The following is a 20,575-nucleotide window of genomic DNA, read 5'->3' on the forward strand; positions in this document are numbered from 1 at the left end:
CATATTCCAAGTCCTCCAGTTCCCCTAATGCAGAAGCTGCTATTTCTTGTGTTATCCTGATTGTGTTTCCACAATACTTGAATTGTTTCTTTCTGTCTACTTGCAATATTTTCTCCTTGACCTGGGAGTTTTGGAATTTGGCTACAATATTCCTAGGAGTTTTCCTTTGGGAATCTCTTTAAGGAGGTGATCAGTGGATTCTTTCCAATTCTATTTTACCCTCTGGTTCTGGAATATCAGGGCAGATTTCCTTCATAATTTTTTGAAAGATGATGTCTAGGCTCTTTTTTTGATCATGGCTTTCAGGTAATCCAATACTTTTTAAATTTTCTCTCCTGGATCTATTTTCTAGATCAGTTGTTTTTCCAATGAGATATTTCACATTGCTATATTTTCATTCCAATGTTTTTGTTTTATAATTTCTTGATTTTTCATAAAGTCATTAGCTTCCATCTGCTCCATTCTAATCTTTAAAAAATTATTTTCTTCAGATAGCTTTGGGACTTCCTTTTCCATCTGACTAATTCTGCTTTTGATTGCATTCTTTTCCTCATTGACTTTTTGGATCTCTTTGGTCATTCGGATTAGTCTATTTTTTTAAGGTGTTGATTTCTTCAGCATTTTTTGGGTTCTCTTTAGCAAGTAGTCGATGGTTTTCATGATTTTCTTGCATCACTCTCATTCTCTTCCCAATTTTTGCTCTACATTTCTTACTTGATTTTCAAAATCCTTTTTGAGCTCTTGCATACCCTGAGACCAATTCATATTTTTCTTGGAAACTTTGGATGTAGGAGCCTTGATTTTGTTTTCCTCTTCTGTTTGTATATTTTGGCCTTCCTTTTCACCAAAATAAGATTCTATAGTCTGATTCTTTTTCCTATTTTTTCCTCATTTCCTCAGCCATTTTCTTGACTTTTGAGCTCTTTGTCAAATTCTCTGCTTTAAGTGGGGGTGTAGGAGTGTACTGTCAGCCACTCGATCCCCACTACAATCTGTAGGTCTAAAGTTCCAAAAACAGCAGCTGCAGCCTCTGTCCCGTCTATCACTGTAGGGTTGGAGTCAGACCACTCTACTCTCTCACACATGTCTGACAAGATTTTTTTTGTACTGATCTTTCAATTTGTCCTCAGCATTTTGGGGTTGTGAAGTTTGCACACTGCCACAGCTGTCAGTGATTCAGTCCCTACCTTCCCACCCCACCCTCCCTCCAGGCCTGCTCAGATACTGTCTGTGCTGGCATGGTCCATATTGGACTGCTTTCTGCTCCCAGCCTGGTGTGATAGATGTTTTTTGTCAATCTTCCAGGCTGCCTTGAGCTGGAGATTTGCTTCACTCCACCATTCTGTGGGTTATGTAGCTCCAGAATTTGTTTTGAGTAATTTTTACCAGTATTTGGCTGGGTTTGGGGGGACAGCTCTAGCAAATCCCTGCTTTTACTCTATCATCTTGGCTCTGCCTCCAGTCTCTTTTAAACTTGTTAAATCCCTTTGTCCCTATGTTTTCTCTTAACTATGAGACTAATATGAAATTTCTCTTTTGATATTTAAAAAACAGCCTTGTCTTTTAAAAACAAACTCTTTATCTTTACTGTTTTTTTCTTTTTATAATTTTAATTACTTCATTTCATTTATTTGTTTCTCTTTTGAAAGGGCATACTGTGAGGAGGCAGAGAAAAGCAGTAACTCACACTACCATCTTGATGAAAGTTGATTTGCTTATTTCTATATCGGTATTACATGTGCCATACCCACTCCTTGCAGTGCTCCATCTTCCTTCTCTGATTATCCATCTACTTGACTTAACACAATACCTAAAAAGTACTTCTGCACTTGTTTTCTACTATCTGTATATGTTTTAATATTACTTTGTAAATCAGATTCTCAGTTATTTTATGGGGCAATGCTATTTCCACAAATTGATATTGAATAATTGAAGAGAAGTACCATGTCTTACTTGTTATGTTTTTAATGCCTAAACAATCTTTGTTTGTCCTCACCCATATATCAGCAATGGTTTAATTAGCTTAGCCAGCCTCCTTTATTTTTATCTCCCTCCATTACGTACTTTTAATTTTTATATAATTATCCCAGATATAATCCAAAACATTAAACTTGAAGAATTATTTTACAAAAGAAAAGCCTAGTGACAAAATCAATAGCCCTTCTTTATATAGTAACAATTTTCTAATGGAAAACAATTTTGAAAGACTAAAGATTTGATTGATATGAGTACTAACCTACATATTTCTAAGAAAATACCCTAGGTCTAATCTACTAAATCATAGAGTTTGTAAGTGGTATTCTTGAAGGAAATATCCACATTAGGATTCCTTATACAGATGACATCACAGAACCTTTATATATTTTTGTATTGTTATTACTAAGCAACAAGCTAGTATGTTTTATCATCATTAATTATTCATAGTTACAAACTTAATAATTGGAAATTAAACATCTTATTTTCCACTATTGTAACTAGATGTACTTACAAGGAATATCCCGATAGCCATTCTCCAAGGCATGAAAATAATTCATAAATTCCTTTACAGGAATTTTAAATGTTTCAAAGAGTCCCATGTCTTCAAAAAGTCTGTATGATACCTAAAGAAAGGAAATCAAAAATACTATAAAAATAATTTCATGGCACAAATTAGAAATGGAATTAGGCATATCTCACTCATTAAATATTTAAATTCACAGATACCAAGGGATTCATTAATAGAACAATTAGATTTTTGATGATTTCTTATTATTTAGCTATGTTTGTCTGAAGCCCTATGGGTTTCAAAACAAATCTAATACAGTCTCTGAATATAAAGAAACTTCCAGTCTATTCAAGGAGAAAAGAAAGGCAACCATTAATGAATATGTTGGGGGTGTAAGCTCAGTTCCATGTGGACAGTCTCAGGCGGGTAAAGGTGAGAGCTTCTAAACCTTAGAGTTCTCATGAGGCCCCCCAGGAAACAGCAGGGAATTGAGGAGTGAGATCTCGTGTATTTCCGCCTCTTCCCGTGAGAAACGTGATGGGAGAGAGCATCCACACCCTCGAGACTGGCCCGGATCTGGGCACACCTATTGTTATCTAACAGGCACGGTATTCAGGTGCAAACTATGCAGCCGGAGAGCTTAAGTAGGGTCAGGGAAGCCTGAAGGCGCTCTTAGCGCTGAGGGGCCCTTACAGGACAGAAGGCCCCTTTTCCTCTTTTCGCTCTTCCCTCCCCCCTCTCTCCCCACTTCCACTTCTGCTTACATTCTCTTACTGTAAGATCTTTGCCTCCTTGGGAGATTTCCCTCTCTCCTAAGGAAGAGTTCCCCCTGCACATGTAACCAAGACCCTGAATAAAGCCTAACCCTCGTTCGACTCTGGAAAGTCTCTTCTCTCATACGTTTATCCGGTTTGGCCAGCCGAAGACCTGCGATAGGTAAGGTAAGACTCGGGTAGCCCTCAGGCCTCTAGGCCTGGCAGAATAATATAGCATCATTGTTTGCTGACATAATAAACTACTACATTATGATTTTAGAGGATTGGGTTTTCTATTGCTGTCTCAAAGAGTCACACAATCACAAATTAGGGAGGGATCTAACATGCACCTTTCTAAAGATTCCCTCTATAACATGCCAACAAAAGTAGCAATGCAGGAACTCTTTACCTCCAGAAGTAACCCATTCAACTTTTGGATAGCTCTGAATGTTGAGAATTCTCCCCCTTTTTTTAACATGTGGCTCAGGGCCCTTGCACAAAAACCTGGGTCTTCATGGACCAGGTCCGATACTAGGATGGATCTCAAGGAGGATTACATTTTCTCTTTGGCTCATGTTACCCTTTGGCTTACCTCGGGCAATAAGCATGCTTTGAGGAAACTAAACAGGCAATCTCCATTCCAGAAGACCCACTACCTGGAAAATCAACTGACTTTGCCATCCAACAAAGACAGCATTCAGGAAATATATTGTCAGTGTTCTTTTCCCAAGAAATATTGTTGAATCAGGAAATCTCCTTTTTCTAGGAGTCCTGATTCCCCAAACTCTCTAACTTTTGAACTTGGGAATTAATGAATTCATATTTACCCATGACACAGCCTTGAAAGCTAGAGTGCATTTCCTAAGTCCAATGTTGATGTACGTGTCTTCTTATTTTGGGACCCTCTGAAGCAGCTCTTTCAGTATTTCTGATACTATTTCTTTACCTGGAAAAAATCTGCTCACTGGTTCTCCCCTCTCAAGCCAGGTAGAGTTACATGGAACTCCCATTTGCCTCTGCCCTATGGAAGTCACTTCTATTTCCTGGAAAGGAGCAAGGATTCCCACTCCACCAACTACCTCCCCAGGACCAAGTCTATTCTATTGAATAATGGTATTTTAGTGTGTTTATATGTGAATATACATAAGTATATTTACTATCTTTGCTAAGAAAACCTCAAGGGGGGCCATGAAGAGTCAGACATGACCAAAAAGCAACTGAACGCATACACACAGACATATACACACACATATTCAACTGTTGAATAAAAACTAGTTTTTTAAAGTTCCATCTTTACATTCTAACACCTCAAACTTAAAATGGTTTAAATAGAACTCATCATCTTCCTCCACCCTCAAAAATCCCTTGTCCTTTCTTCCAAATGCCTCCATTTTTTAAACAGGCAGCCTCATTCTTCTAGGCTCCCAGTACTGAAATCTTGCAACTACCTTTGATGTTCCCCTTTTTTCACCTTCCACATTCAATTAGAGTCTAGACTCTGTTCATCCTACCTCCTCAACTACTTTTTCTTCTATTGTTTCCACTATATTCACCTTAATTGAAGTCTTTGACCATTCTAACATGGACTCTTGGCAACAACTTCCTCAGTGGTCCAGTTCTTACCCTCACTCACACCTGAAGTTCCAGTCCTTCCAACACATAACTGTCAAAATACCCTCCCTTCAACACATGTCTTGAACATGCCACTTCATTATCAAAAAAAGAAAAAAAAAACGATGTCTTTCTATTGCTTATAGGATAAAATACAAACTCTTTAGCCTTATATTTAATGATTTCCATAATTTGACTCCAGTCTATATCCCTAGTCATACTGGATTATTTGATTTTTTCCTTGATCTCATCACACATCTTCTTCTTGCTTTTATGAATCATACAAGTCATCATTCATGCCTTCAATGTACTTCTTAGTGTAACTAGTTGAAATCCTTCTCTTTCCTAAAAGATTCAGTTGAAGTGTTAAATCCTCTAGGATACCCTCCCTCACTTCCCCAGTTTTTTCTTCTACCTTATTTTCCTAAGGCAGCGTGAATGGATTTTACTCCTTTACTCCTATCATATTCTATCTTGTAGCATACTTATTTGTATAAAATTGTATATTCCTCTCCCTTGAGTAAAGTATAATCTTGAATGCAGAAATCATCTCATATAAATACCTTTTTAATATTTCAGAACTTAACAAATACCAAAAGAACAGTAATTTCCAAATACAAAGTAGAAAATAAAAGATTGTACATGCACCTGCAAATCTCTATAACAAATCGCTTACTTTTCCATTTTAATATGTAATATATTTAAAAATTAATTTTAAGAGTTTTCACACATGCTTGCCAGTTTTCTTCTACTTTTCCTCCTGTTCTCTTGTGTTTTTTTAAAAAAATGCCTCATATTTATGTAAAGAGGGTAGGGGACCAAGATGGCAGAATAGAGACAGCCATATAGCTAAACTCTTCCAATATCCTTCTCCAACGAACTTTAATATAACACCCCACATCAAATGTTTGAACATCAGAGCCAATGAAAGGTCAGTTTAAGACATTTTTCCAGCCTAACAAAACTTACGAGGTTGGCAGGAAAATTCTATGCCATCATGGTTGTCCTCCACCCATATATGCAGAGGAAGAGAGTAGCTGCTGCCGCCACTTCAGGAGCTCTTATCCTAGAAGTGGTAAGGGGCCTGGATAACTGGTCAGAAAGAGAATACAGTGGAGCCTTTGCTGGCACTGGGTACAACTTGTGCTGACTGGTAACTTTATTACCCATACATAATTATGGCTCATAGTTCAAATGTAGAGAGGAGAGCCATTGGTTGGTCACAAAGGAGCAGGTAACTATGGTCATGGCCACAAGGCAAAGCAGAGCACTAGTACTTGTGGCTGCAGGGATTGTGGCTATAAAGACAGAGCACAGACCAAGAAAACAGTGATCACACCTCTCCAAGGATCACACCACCTCAGAAGCATTAAAAATTTGCAGAACCACTGCCCCAAGAACTAGTTCTGAAAATAACTGCACAGAAAAGCGTAAAGCTTGGGATAGAGTCTCTCCATCCCCAGAAGAACAGAACCCAATTTTAATCTAAAGTACATAGTCAATAAATAGGCCAGAAAAAAGTGAACAAGCAACAACTAAAATTTAGAAGACCAAGACAAACTCAGAAGAAGACAACAATGTGAAAGGAGCTACAAAAAAAAAGCCTTGTTAAATGAGTGACACAAAAAATTTCTAAAGAAAATAATATCTTAAAAAACAGAACTGGCTTAATGGTAAAAGAGGTATATGAATTTATTGAGGAAAAGAACTACTTAAATGGCAGAATTGGTCAAATGGAGAAAGAGGTATAAGATCTCACTGAAGACAAGTTTCTAAACATTGAAATTGGACAAGTGAAAGCTAATGACTCCATGAGAAATCAAGAAACAATAAGACAAAGTCAAAAATGGGGAAAAATAGGAGAAAATGTGAAATATTTCATTAGAAAAACAACTGACTTGGGAAATGGATTAAGGAAAAATAATGTAAGAATTACTAGAGTATCTGAAAGTCATTATTAAAACAAAAAGAGCCTACAGATTCATATTTCAAGAAATTGTCAGGGAAAACTACTCTGATATCTTACATCCACAAGGTAAAATCAGAATTAAAAGAATTCACTGCTCAACTCTTGAAAGAGATTTCAAAATTAACATCCCCACGTATATTATAGTCAAATTTCAGAGCTCCCAGGCCAAAAGGAAAATACATTAAGCAACCAAGAAACAAGTCAAGTACTGTGGAGCTACAGTCAGGATAAAACAAGATTTAGGGGTCTTCACATTAAAGGAGTGGAAGGTCTGGTGTATAACATTCCAGAAAGCAAAGGAGCTAGGATTACAACCAAGAATAAACTACCCAACAAACATAAGTGTAATTCTTCAGAGGATAAAAAAGTATATTTAATGAAATAGAGGACTTTCAAGCATTCCTGATAAAAATTGAGCTGAATAGAAGAATCAAGAGAAGCATAAAAAGGTAAATAAAAAAAATCATTAAGAACTCAATAAAGGTAAATTGTTTATATTTCTGTATGTGAAGATGTTACATTTAACTCCAAAGAACTTTATCAATAATAGAATAGTGACAAAGAGTTTACACAGGGGAAGGGCAGAGTTGATTATATTAAAATGATCTCCCCTCAAAAAAATGAAGGTGTGATAAAGAGGGATGCACTTGGAGAAGGGGGGAGATGTAAAATGGGTCAAATTCTCTCACATAAAAGAAGAATGCAAGGAAGAACTTTCACAATGGCAGGGTGCACAGTGCTTAAATTTCAGTCTTACAGAATTGGGTCAAAGAGGTAAGAATACATAAACACAATCAGCTGGCTATAGAAATCTATCTTACCTGAAAGAGAAAGTGGAGGGGAAAGGGATAATAAATGTGTGATAAAAAAGAGAACAAATTAAAGGAGGCAGTGGTCAGAAGCAAAACAAATTTTTGAGGAGGGACAGGATTCAAAAAGAGCAAGAAAGATAAACAGAAGAAAATAGGATGGAAGGAAATACACAACGAAATTCACACATCAAAACTGTGAATGTGAATAGGAATAAAAGCAGCAGAATGGATCAGAAACCAGAATAAACAATGTTGTTTACAAAAGACACACTTAAAACAGAGACATACACAGAGGTAATGCAAAGGGCCAAAACAGGATCTATTATGCTTAAACTAAAATAAAAAGGCAAGAGTAGCAATCATGATATCACACAAATCAAAAGCAAAAAAAAAAAATACACCTAATTAAAATTGATAAGCAGGGACACTAAATTGCATTAAAAGGTACCATAGACAATGAAGTAACAGACAACAATAATTACAGCAAGTTTCTCTCATAAAGACTTAATTTCTCAAATATATACTGAGTATAGAACTAAGTGAAGTTTATAAAAGTAAAAGCCAGTTTCCCAATTGATAAATGATCAAAGAACGTGAACAGGTAATTTTCAGGGAAAGAAATCAAGCTATCTATCATCTCTTGAAGAAATAGTCTAAATCACTACTAATTAGAGAATGCACATTAAAACAACTCAGTGTTACTACCTTAGACCTATCAGAAATGATAAATGCTGGAAGGGAGAAGGGGAAAATAGGTACACACTAATGAACTGTTGGTGGAGTTGTGAACTGGTTCAACCATTCTGAGGAACAGTTTGGAACTATGCCCAAGGGCTGTAAAACTCTGCATAACCCTAACCACTACTAGATATATATCCCAAAGAGATGAAAGGAAAAGGAAAAAAGGCATATATATATATATATATATATATATATATATATATATATATATATATATATACATACATATATATATGTATGTATATATGTATATATACATACATATATATATGCAAAAATATGTATAGCAGCTTTTCTTTTGTAGTGAAATAATCAGAAATTGAGATACTCATCAATTGAGGGGGGACTCAACAAGTTCTGCCATATGACTGTGATGGAGTACTATTGTGCTTTAAGCAATGACGATGAGAATGTTTTCAGTAAAAAAAAAAAATTCAAGATCTATATGAACTAATGCAATCTCACTACATATCTCAGTTTGCACTTTGATGTCATCACCTCTCTGTCAAGAGTGCTTCTTCATCACAGGGACCATATCAAACCAGTTTTCATCTCTGTGACCCTGGACTTTGTACAAGGCAACTATAATGAACAAGATCATTAATAATATTTTTGTAACCCTTTGGCTTCCAGGCTACTGTTCAGTGATCATTGCAATAGAAATACCACACTACAGAAATAACATAATAGGTTCTCCTTGGATCGACCAATTTGATAACTGAATGTGTGTGTGTTTCTGTGTAGGTGTTTGACATTAATATTTCTAGGAAGAAAAAAACAAGGAGAATCCATTTTTTTATTCCTTGTGGAGGATGGGTGGTAGACAGGATCTAGGCCTGTTCTTTCAGTTACTTTAGTTACTGTTTTAGTCTGAAGTAGTTTCAATTTGAAATAGTAGCAATGGTCACAAGCTGGGAATTCTGTACATGTTGGAAATTGACAGAACATTGCAACTATGGGTAATGCGTCAGGTTCTCTTAGTGGCTGCTATGTCATAACAATTGTTCTTAATTTCCATTTATTGTATTCACATATAAATGTATTTATAATCCTACTGATATAGCCATTTAGTCAAATAATGTACCTCATTGATCATCCATTGATTTTAAAAAGATTTTGCAAAGGTAGGGAGTTTGGGAGATAGATGTCATATGGAGAAGAGTTCTCAAAGTTTATCATTTACCTGAATTGTGTTGAGATGTGAGATTGGGTCTAAAATCATTTCCCACTAACCTGCTAAACAATTTCCCCAATAACATTTACTGAATAATTAATTCTTTCACAACTTTCTTATTTTCTCTGATGACTTTGATATTTTGATGGATTATGTTCTTGATGATGATGATGGATACCCTAAAAGTGAGGATTGCGATCTCTTCTTGCTTTCTCATGTTGGGTAATTCTTACCAATGCAGTCCTCTAAATCCTACAAAAAGGATTCATCCAGTGTTGAGGGTGAGGTGGTCTTAAAAATCTCTTGATATGTGGAGATGCCAATAAAGAGAAGCAACTATGTGCTGTTTTCCTCATCTTATCACATAACTGTCCACTTTATTTTTTAGTCACATATCTCTCTGATGACAACTTTTATACCACTTCTGTAAAAATATTTCCTTAGTGATACATTGCAAACTTTTCACATCTGCACTGACATTTGGGTTATCTTGTCCTTTAATTCTTGAGAGATTGTAGCATTGTGTGATTTGCAGTATCATACAAATATATTTGTTATTAACAAGAGAGATTTCTCTTTCAGGGAGAAGTTTGGTATCATTAAAAGTATGGTACAACATCCCATAAGCAATAAATTTTTCTCATCCTGCTTAGTGTCCATTCATGGCATCTGGCTGAGGCACTATGTATATGTATCCATACATATACACACATAAATGGAATAGCTCTATGAGTTATTCATTGGACTTCATAATGTGGATATTAGTCATCAGACTAATAATGTGGATGACAGACATTCTTCATTCTTTCAGTTTTTTCCTTTTGTAGATAGGTTGAACTCTTTGAGTGGCTGTGGATCTCAGGAGCCTCTGCAATGTTCCAGAGCTTGATGTAATCAGTATAATACTATTCACAAACACGACCTTTAGGATGACTTCACCATATATAAGAAAACTGTCCAAACTGTACTCTACCTGGACATCAAAATTTCTTTCTTTCTTGATTATTAATAATAAGTTTGAAGAAAATTTTCTTATATTTTATCTTTGAACAAACCTTAATAAGTCTGATATGTGCATGGGAGATACCATTCTACAGGGCAAGCTTTAAGTCAGCATTGTGCTTGACCATATCAAATGCTTCTTTATAGTCAAGAAAAAATGCTCACAATTCAATTCTGTGTCCTCTACACTTTTCAAGCCAAGTGTGTGACAGCAAATATGTGGTCTGATACAGAATATCATGTATGGAAACCTATCATCTTAAATGTCCATCAAAGATGCCCTTGATGAATGTATATTATTCTTAAAGAATTTGGGGGGAGGTGAGAAAAACATATAGGTCATTATCATTGACATTCTCTCATTAGGCTTCCTTTTTTGGTAAATAATGTGGTTCTGGATTTTTTTCCAAGCCTTTGGTATTCTCCCATCTTTTGGTTACCTTAAAAGTTGATCCCTCAATGCCCTTAAAATTGTGCTTTCTCCAGCAAGGACCTCTTCTGTGTATACATGGTCTAGTTCAGCTGCTTCTCCCATCTTTGCATTCTTCAATACTATTTCCACTTTCTCATGCAGCACATTGGGGAGTATGATGTTAGATTCCAAATGTAGTGGACTCCTCTGTCAGTGATGGCAAAAAGAGTTTGTTATAAAAATCTTCATAAATCTTTTCCATTTTCCATCTATTTGTTGTTGTTTTTCATACTTCATCCTTAATTCCCTTAGAATGATTTTGCTTAGTTGGTTCTCAAAAGCTTTTGTACAGTTTGACTGCTACTCTTTAAAAAAAGAAGTCTGTCACTTCCCAGTGATTCACTCCACTATGCTCCCTTTCTACATATGATTAAGTAAAACAATGTAATATATTGGCCACATCTGACAACAAATATAGCATTCCATACTTGTAGTCCTTTTGCCCCTCCAGACAAAGGCATGCTTCACCACTGAGATATCTGAATTCACCACATTTATCAGTTTTGATGTTTTTTAATGTTGTATTTTTTATTTTCACTATTGTGGTCATTAGGTAAAATGTCTTCCTGGTTCTACTGTCTCTGTATTTCTTACACATCTTTTCAAATTGCACTGATTTCTTCATATTCATTATTTTCAGAGTGCACTAATATTCTATTAATCCATATGCCACAATTTGATTGTTCTACACAGAATCTTGCTATATTCTCCTCTATCTTTGGCCTCTTTAGCGTCTATAACTACTCATAATATTACTGGTTCAAAGGGCATGCAGAATTTAATAACTTTTTAAAGTAAATCCAAATTGCTTCTGAAAACATTTGGACCAATTCACAACTCAACCAAAAAAATGAATTTGTGCCTATATTCCCAAAGCTTTTGCAGAATTACTATTTTTCTTTTGTCACCTTTTCCAAATTATATATATATATATATATATATATATATATATATATATATATATATATATATATATATATATATATATTTGAAATGGAGTTACTTCAATGCAAAGATTAGAATATATGAAAATGGCAAAAATTGAGTACAAAAGACTATCAGGAGTAAGAAATGATAGGGCAGAGATTTGTAGACTGCAGAAAACTCATGCTTATATATCATGAATATTTTCTTTAAAAAAATGAACTGGGAGATGCTGGGAATGGCAAGTATTATATAACACAAAATAAAATTAATTATAATTTAATAGATAAGAAATTATTTATTACTGATACAGGAAGCATTCCTGAATAATCTCTCTGGATGTAGTTACATCACTGACTTATCAGAGCAAAGTTCATGTTTGATACAAAGCTAGAAGAATAAAAGTTGGGAAAAAATGTGCCATGCAATTAAAACAACTCCAATTTCAGTTTTCTTTGCAAATTATTGATACCAACATGGGCTATTGATGGAAGAAAGGACAAAGAAACCAATTACAATGTGAATTAAATGCCGTAACATAGAAGTCAAAAAGGCTACAAACTGCTTTATTCAACAATTACTATGATTCTTTCCAAGAACAGAACTATGGCAACAAAGGGAAACAATGACTTAAATTTTATTTAAAGGTTATAATTTGTATAATTAAAGGTTACAGCAAAAAAAAAATCTTATAGAGAAAGATGGTGGAATATTATGAACAATATTACAGAAAGAAGTAGTAGAGGATAAAACCATATTAAAGAAAGCCTGGCAAAAGACTCAACTAAGCAAAATCATCTTGAGAACATTTGAGTATAAACCTGAAGAAGGACATCAAATAAGAGAAAGATGGAAAGGTTATGAGTTTTTGATGATCATTTTATCACTTTCAAGTACAGTGAAGCCACCACATTTTGATTTTAATTTGCTAGTCCCAGATAAGCTTACGGAGAAGGAAACAATGACATTATTGAGAACAAAATATAAAAAGCAGTTGGATTAGAGAGTGTGTACATAGAAGATTTACTGAGGCAACAAGTGGGAGGATGTTAAGAAATTGATTCACAAGGAATTTGAATGAGGATAAAGTTGCCAAAGGCATTGAAAAAGACTCAGGTCTTTTTAATTACCAGGAAAGATAACTGGGAAGAACTTCAGTGCTACAGGCCTGCATATTTAGTTTCTTACCTACATTAAATTTTTCTGAGAATCATCTATGCATCAAAGATATGTTTTATGAAATTATTAGTAGGGAATAAGAAGGCCTTCAAAATACGATATTCCATAGTAGGCCTTATCTTTACCATTACACAATTAATTGAAATATATAAAAGCTATAATATCATACTGTAATTATTGTCAAAATAAAAAAAAAGATTTGATAGTTTAAAATGCCCTTGTGTGTTTCTTATGGTATTTTCAAAGAAAACTTCCAAGTCTACAAATTATTTTTTATTTCAGATCATGATTCAGTTTAGTGTTCAAAGGCTAAGGAATAGACATCTTGAAAACATTCATAAAGACATTAAGTCGTTAAATTTTCTAAACAATTCCGGCTTGCTTTTAAGGCACATACCAGCTTCTCTGTTACATTTTTAAAATTCCATGACAGCCATAGTTAATTTGTGCTACTCAAAGAAAGTATAAAAAGAAAACAAAGGGGCTTGGAAAACTGCAAATCATTGTAATTGCAAGAAGACAGCCAAAATAATCACTTAAGCCTTTTAATTTCCTTTGTTCATTCCACCATAATGGAAATTGAAGAATTTATTGATATAATGGCTATTTATATATATATATATACTAAATATACATGCATACATATGCATATTCTAATACATACATAGTAGCTATGTCTAAGGACAGCTCACTGCATCTCTCAGTACCCCAGACAGGTCTGCATCAGTACTTTTCACAGTAGAGTATTTTTTACACAACTTAAACCCCAGACCTATAACAATAACAAATTGTAATGTTGCAATAACATAGTGCATTGCACATAATATACAGGTCTATCATAAAATGTTTGTTGAACTGAATTGGACCAGATGGTCATAGAAATTCTATATGGCATGTTGTGAAACACTAGGAATTCAAGAAGGTCATCATAATATCTTCTGCCATACAAAATCAGGATTCCTGAAAACTCAGGAGATATTGCCACAGATCAATTTGAGTGTCAACATATAAACACTTCTTAAATGTGAGTTATTTTCATTATTTGTATACCCTATAACATAGAAAGAATCTGCAGTAATCTGTTAAAGTCTGAGTGAGAAGACTTGGGTCTTCTCCACAAAAAGATATCTATACATTCAACAAGCAGTTACTTTGTTAGCCATCATGCCTTTAGAGTGCAGTATATTTTGAGGGATGAGCATAAATCCGTATCTACAAATGAGGCAGCTAGGTGGGATGACTTGGGGTTAAGATTTGAAATAGAGTTCTGTCACAGACACTTACTAGCTGTGCAACCCTGGGCAAGGGATTTAATCTTTCTCTACCTCAGTTTCCTCATTTATAAAAAGGAACCAATAAAAGCACCTACCTCACAGAGTTGTTGTGAGGATCAAATAAGATAACATACAAGAGCTTTGCAAACCTTAAAGTACTATAGAAACGGCAGCTAGTATATTCTTACCTGACTTAGAATTCGGCCACATTTTTTCCCTATCTTTTCCACCAAATCAAAGATTGGGAAGTTCCAAGTATTTAGCTTTTCCATTATTGAGTCCAAGTTATCCATGACAAGAGGCTCTGGAGCAAGAATAGGCTTATCTGGCTATAAAGATCAGAGAAGAAAATATTTTATGAGCATGCAGTTCTATTTTTAAAAAATCTCATGCATTTCATTAGCATTAAAAAATGAAGGTACATTTATTAAGGTGATGATTCAGTATTTCAAAGTCTTGAACTCTTCATTTAAAACACTAAAAAAACTTTAAAATAAGAATCTGAATCACAAGTATTCTAATCAGATGAATCCTATATAGGCTGATACATTTAAACTTGTTTTACATAATATCTGGTACTAAACCAGGCATATATACACACAAAATAACTAAATATTCCCTAGATATGATGATGATACCATTTGCATTTTAATCTGAATGTTCAAATTTATATGACTGCTTCTCTATTTGCAAATGCTTTTCTACCTCTAAAATGGGAATAATGATAGACACCAGCTATTCCTTGGATGTTGGCTATATATAACTGATTAGGGATAGGATTTCTGGATCACAAATTAAAGGAATGATAGACTTCTGTCCTAGGATAGAATGAACTGGTTTTAAAAAAAGTACTTTGCTACAGTTTTTTTCTAAAGGGGTTTTAAGTGAAGTAGAAAAGTAATAAATTGCCAATGTACTTCTACCATGCTAGATGACAGAGACATAGACCATAATTACAATGTAGAAATAGGAAAAGTAGTAGAGGTGTCTAAAACTTTACAAGATAGAAAAACCAAAATAGGAATGAGGATTAAAACCCATCAGTTTAGAGATTCACGTTTTTAAAGCCGAGGTGACAAGCACAGTGAACTAAAGTTCCTGGTGAAGACTGATAAATTTAGCTCATTGGTCATTTTGAGGCTTTTTGGTATGGGACTTAGAGGTAAAATATGTCTCTGGAAGGGTAAATTTATTCTCTGACAGAATATGTTTCCCGAAGGCAGAGAATGTTTTATTTCAGTCTTTGTATATCCAATTACCCAGTATGGTACATAGCACAAAGCAGGTACTTAATAACTGCTAAATACAGCAAGCAAGAGTGCAGAGTTTCATTAGATAGTAAAAGAGATGCATCCCTATGAAAATGTTCAGGAACAAGACGGATACTGGAGAGAAAAAAAACATTCTGATTGGAGGGAATAAGGCTTAGTATCAATGCAGACAGAAACAAAAGCATCTGAATATTCTACAGACCACCTGAGAAGGAAGGAAATATAGATGATGAATTCCAGAAACAGCCTGTCATCAAAGTATGATACTGCTTTCTCTACCTGCCAAAAGTAGAGAGGCTAACATTTCTTAGCTTGTCTTAAATATATTTCTATTCTTCAAAAGGTAGTGAAAGAAATGAAGGGAAATGCTATTTTGCACACTATTCTGACACAGTAATGAACCTTGTGGGTAAGTATACACTTCATCATAGATTTCTGGAAGACAGATTTCAAATCATTTGAAGAAAAGATCAATAGGATCCCAATGTCTAATATTCAACAAGAAAAGCAACTAACAAGGGATAGGAACCTCAAAGGAACATAGCTGAGAGGATAGTAACATAAAGAAAAAATAATTCTGACATTAGAGTAATGGGGAGTTATCTAAAGAAACTTTCATGGATACACCGAGAGTTTATTGAATAACAAAATTTTATTTTTAAAATGATATTTTATTTTTCCCAATTGCATGTAAAAACAATTTTTAACATTCTTTTTAAAAATTTGAGTTCCAAATTCTATCCTTCCCTTTCTCCACTCCTCCCTCCCTAAGATAGTAAGCAATTTAACATAGGTTAAATTATTTAAAATAGGTTAAATACATGCACAATCTTGCAAAATATATTTCCTTATTAGTCATGTTGTGAAAGAAAACATAGACAAAAACCCAAAAAAATTAAAGTAAAAAATAGCATGCTTCGATCTGCATTCAGATTCCATCAATTCTTTCTCTGGATATGGATAGTATTTTCCATCATGAGTGTTTTGAAATTGTCTTGGATCAGGTCTGTATTGTATTTCTGAGGACAGCTAAGTTATTCACAACTGCTCATCATACAATATTGCTGCTACTTTGTACAATGTTCTCGTGGTTCTGCTCACTTCACTCTGTATCAGTTCATGTAAGTCTTTCTAAGTTTTTCTGAAATCATGTTGCTCATCATTTCATTTAGCACAACAGTATTCCATTACAATTATATGCCACATTTTTTTTCAGCACATTTCCAGTCGATGTGCATCCCCTTGATTTTGGGGTTTTTTTTAGCACAACAAATTTATTTTTATAGAAATAAATATTTTTGTACAAATAGGTGTTTTTATCTTTTAAAAAATATTTTTATACAGACCTAGTAGTGGTATCTAACAAGACATTTTAAAACACACAGAAGATTCAGAGCAGGTAATGAAAGAAATCAAACAGCATGGTATTATCCTTTAAAGCTATTGTCAGGGACACTAAAGTTTTGAATTAATGGAAGACATTGAAGGATAAAGACAATATAGAGTTTTTTTCCCAAGTTATACTTGGAAAAAGAGAAGGTTCAATGGGACATGACCACATTTACCAAAGACAGCACATATGTAGTTGTGCCTTTTCACTAACTAATTTTTTTGTTTCTATTTTTCTTTTCTAAAGAGAAACGATCTTTGGACAAGCAACTACAGGAAAAAAGTAGTCATTAGGGAGTCAAAATTCAAAATAAGCAGGAAGTCAGTGAAAGAAAATCTCATTGTCCTTGGTGAGTTTTTGTTTCAAGGCCCAAATGAACTACATTCAGGATTCTTCAAAGAATGGGCAGATGTGGCTGCTAAGCCAATACTGGTACTCGTTGAAAGACCAGAGAGAATGGGATACTACAGGATCAATGAAGAACAAACTAATTTTCAAAAGAAGTGAAAGCATTTTGAGTCTACAACAACTCTTCTCCTCAACTATTTCCTCTTACTCTTCAGCTATATGTTCCAGTGATAAAAATCTTTTTTCACTAGTCCCTTCACTAATCTTCATCCTAATACTCTCAAGCCCATTTCATTCACTTTGGTTCTTGGATTTTCTCATGAATATACTTTCTCAATATACAATAAAACCATAGCCCCTTTCACTTGCCTCACTTGTTTTTAATAAAGTACAACCTATCCAGAGGCATATTTAATTTATGAGCCTTATCCCACCAAATTTTAATGGTATCTAACTTCATTTTTTCATAGCCTTCATTTTGGGTATTTATATAGAAGATTTTTTGTTTTTGTTTTTGTTTTTTTACCTTGGGTTTCGCTATTGGCTCCTTTCTTGAATTTCTCCTCTGAGCTTCTGAATGTCTCAAAAGCAATTGTTCATACATTATAGCTTCTTCCTATGGTATCTAGGCTGGTTGACACTTTGGCAATTTTCTCCTTTATCATCCTTTTCAGTTTAAAAATTTTTTTTGTTAAATTTGTAAAGCACTAGGCAGATGAATTGTTACCAGCTTGGACAGGTACATTTCATCCCTGGCCAGGGCTATCATTCCCATATCTAAAGCATGGTCCAGAAAAGGATAAAAGCAAATATATATTCATTTTAAAAGTTGAAAAACTGATTTGACTTGCCAAATACAGTGAATGTCTTTTTAACTTGACATTTACATGTGATTAAGTAGAGAGATGACAGGAAAAAAAACATGATCAGTCATTCAACAACAAATATTACTGAATGCTAGAGCTGGAGGAGGCCTTGGAAATCACTTAATCATCTACTCTACCTTCCCTTCACCTCATTTAAATATTGAATGGAAATAAAGAAAAATTAAAGAACCTTGGTAACACCACTAAGTATTGGCTGAGCTTGGACTAATTACTGTCTCTAGAGTCCTTGTTCTCTAATCTACTCTCTCTGCTATACCACACTGCCTCAACTCCAATAAGGGGAAAAAATTAACATTAAATTTTGAGATATTTATAATATATAATAACAAATAGGGAATAGAATTATGTGTCACTTAACAGGAAATACAATATAAACATGGCTTGTTGTAACCATGAAAGCATTATCCAAATGGCTAATATTGAACTAAAATTAAGGCTGTTCTAATGAAAAAAAGGCAGAAGATCTAAAGAAATTTTATCTTTTAGCTCTCCTCCACAATTCTTTTTGTTTCATTTAAAATTATGTATTCAGATATGTTCATTAATTGCTGGTGAAGCTGGGAATATTTTAAACCATTCTAGAAAACAATTTGGTTTCATAATCAGAAAAGTCACTAAATTGTAAATCCCTAGAGATATTATTACTACAGCCAAAGTAAAAGATAAAGTGTCTCATATACAAACATGTTATTTTCAGCACTAGAAACAAAGTGTGTGTGCATCGATTGAGAAATATCTGAAATGTTGCATAAGAATCTTAACAGGATATTACTGTGTTCTAAGAAATCATAAAAATTGAAAAGCTGTAGGAAAATATGAAGGAGTTCTATGAAGTGAATCAGAGTGCATTGGGCAGAACCAAGAGGATAATTTACATAATGACTATTAATGTAAAGAAAAAACAACAGCAGAAATCTGATCAGTGCAAAGACTAATCATGACTTCAGTGAATTGTTGGTGAAGCATACTTTCTCCAAGCCCAGGTATAGAAGCAGTTAGATATACATTGTCAAACACAGCGTATGTATTATTTGTCTTACTTGGTTGTAATTCTTTGTTTCAAGAGAGGGGCACTGGAGGGTGGTTTAGAGGTCACTAGGAAGTGACAGCAAGATTTTTTTGGAAGCAATTGGGGTTAAGTGACTTGTCCAGGGTCACAAAGGTAGTAAGTGTCTGAGGCCAGATTTGAATTCAGATCCTCCAGGGCCAGTGTTGTATCCATTTCACCTTGCTGCTCCAACAGTGATTTTTTAAAAAATAATCAATAAAACCTTAAAAACTTAAAAATATGTTTATTGAATAGATTTTCCCAGAGGTTATTTGTACTTTAAAAAAAGATGGAGGGAGAGATTACTCAGAGCATTTCATAGAGAGAGATGTTTTTGCTCTTAACCAATTGATAGGAAAAAGACCTCTCAGACAAAATTATTAAACAAAGTCCAATATAACTTTACAGGAAGAATGATTTTAAAAAAAAAATTTCAAGTCTACACTAAATTATGCACTGCTTCCTAAATTATAAATTATAATTACAAAGCAAAATGAAGAAATACAAATGAACAAATGATGTGATATGAAGCTACCATAAATACGATGGTTTCAGGGGTATATGTGCTGTGTTGAGATTCTTTCCTCAATGAATCTTTAGAGCACTCTTGTTCATCTTCATTCTGGACAATATCACTGCTGTCACTGTTATTATTGGTTTCATAGTCAGAAGTCACTTGAGCTGCGTCATCTGCAACAGGGAGAGAACTGCTTATTTTAATAGCAATGAAACAGTGGGTCTCACTTGATGTATCTTTTCTGTCAATGTCAAATACCAACTCTAAATGCTAAGAAGTTATCTTAATGTGTTCATGCATAAACCTTATCAGAAAAAGCCAGGGATTAGGACCTTAGAAAAGAGGACAATCAAAAACTTCCCTATTATCTGTATCCTCAATAAATATATTCAAACTTTATTAAGATTAGGTAATTTGTCCACGCCAGTTTCCAATTATTAAAAGATGTCTTCATAATTTTTATAATTTTAAATTTCCTTTTATTTTTGCTCACTTATTAACTCATACTACAGTGGCTTTTCCAGACCCTTTCCATAGTTCATTCATTCATTCATTCAAAAAGCATTTAATACCTCTTATGTGCCAGGTACAGAAGATAAAAGACAAAAACCAAACTATTTCTGACCTCAAGGAGCTTGCGTTCAACTGAAAGGGTACAAAAGTATACAGAAAAGTAAATAATAAATATGTGCAAAGCAAATACAAAGTAACGTGGA

At 34.2% G+C, this 20,575-nt stretch overlaps 1 protein-coding gene across 2 annotated transcripts in view; it reads right to left on the reverse strand.

The window, feature by feature from the left end:
- Positions 1–20,575, reverse strand: part of PDE3A (phosphodiesterase 3A) — a 339,029-nt gene that overhangs the window by 31,721 nt on the left and 286,733 nt on the right. For both annotated transcript variants that reach the window (XM_072653574.1, XM_072653575.1), the window contains exons 8-10: positions 19,878–20,032; positions 14,587–14,727; positions 2,489–2,600 (exon numbers count right to left, since the gene is read on the reverse strand). In XM_072653574.1, the coding sequence (XP_072509675.1) occupies positions 2,489–2,600; positions 14,587–14,727; positions 19,878–20,032 (408 nt within the window). The remainder of the gene's footprint in view (positions 1–2,488; positions 2,601–14,586; positions 14,728–19,877; positions 20,033–20,575) is intronic.

The sequence above is a fragment of the Notamacropus eugenii genome, chromosome 3 (genome assembly GCF_028372415.1).
Source record: "Notamacropus eugenii isolate mMacEug1 chromosome 3, mMacEug1.pri_v2, whole genome shotgun sequence".
In the NCBI taxonomy this organism is placed as follows: Eukaryota; Metazoa; Chordata; class Mammalia; order Diprotodontia; family Macropodidae; genus Notamacropus; species Notamacropus eugenii.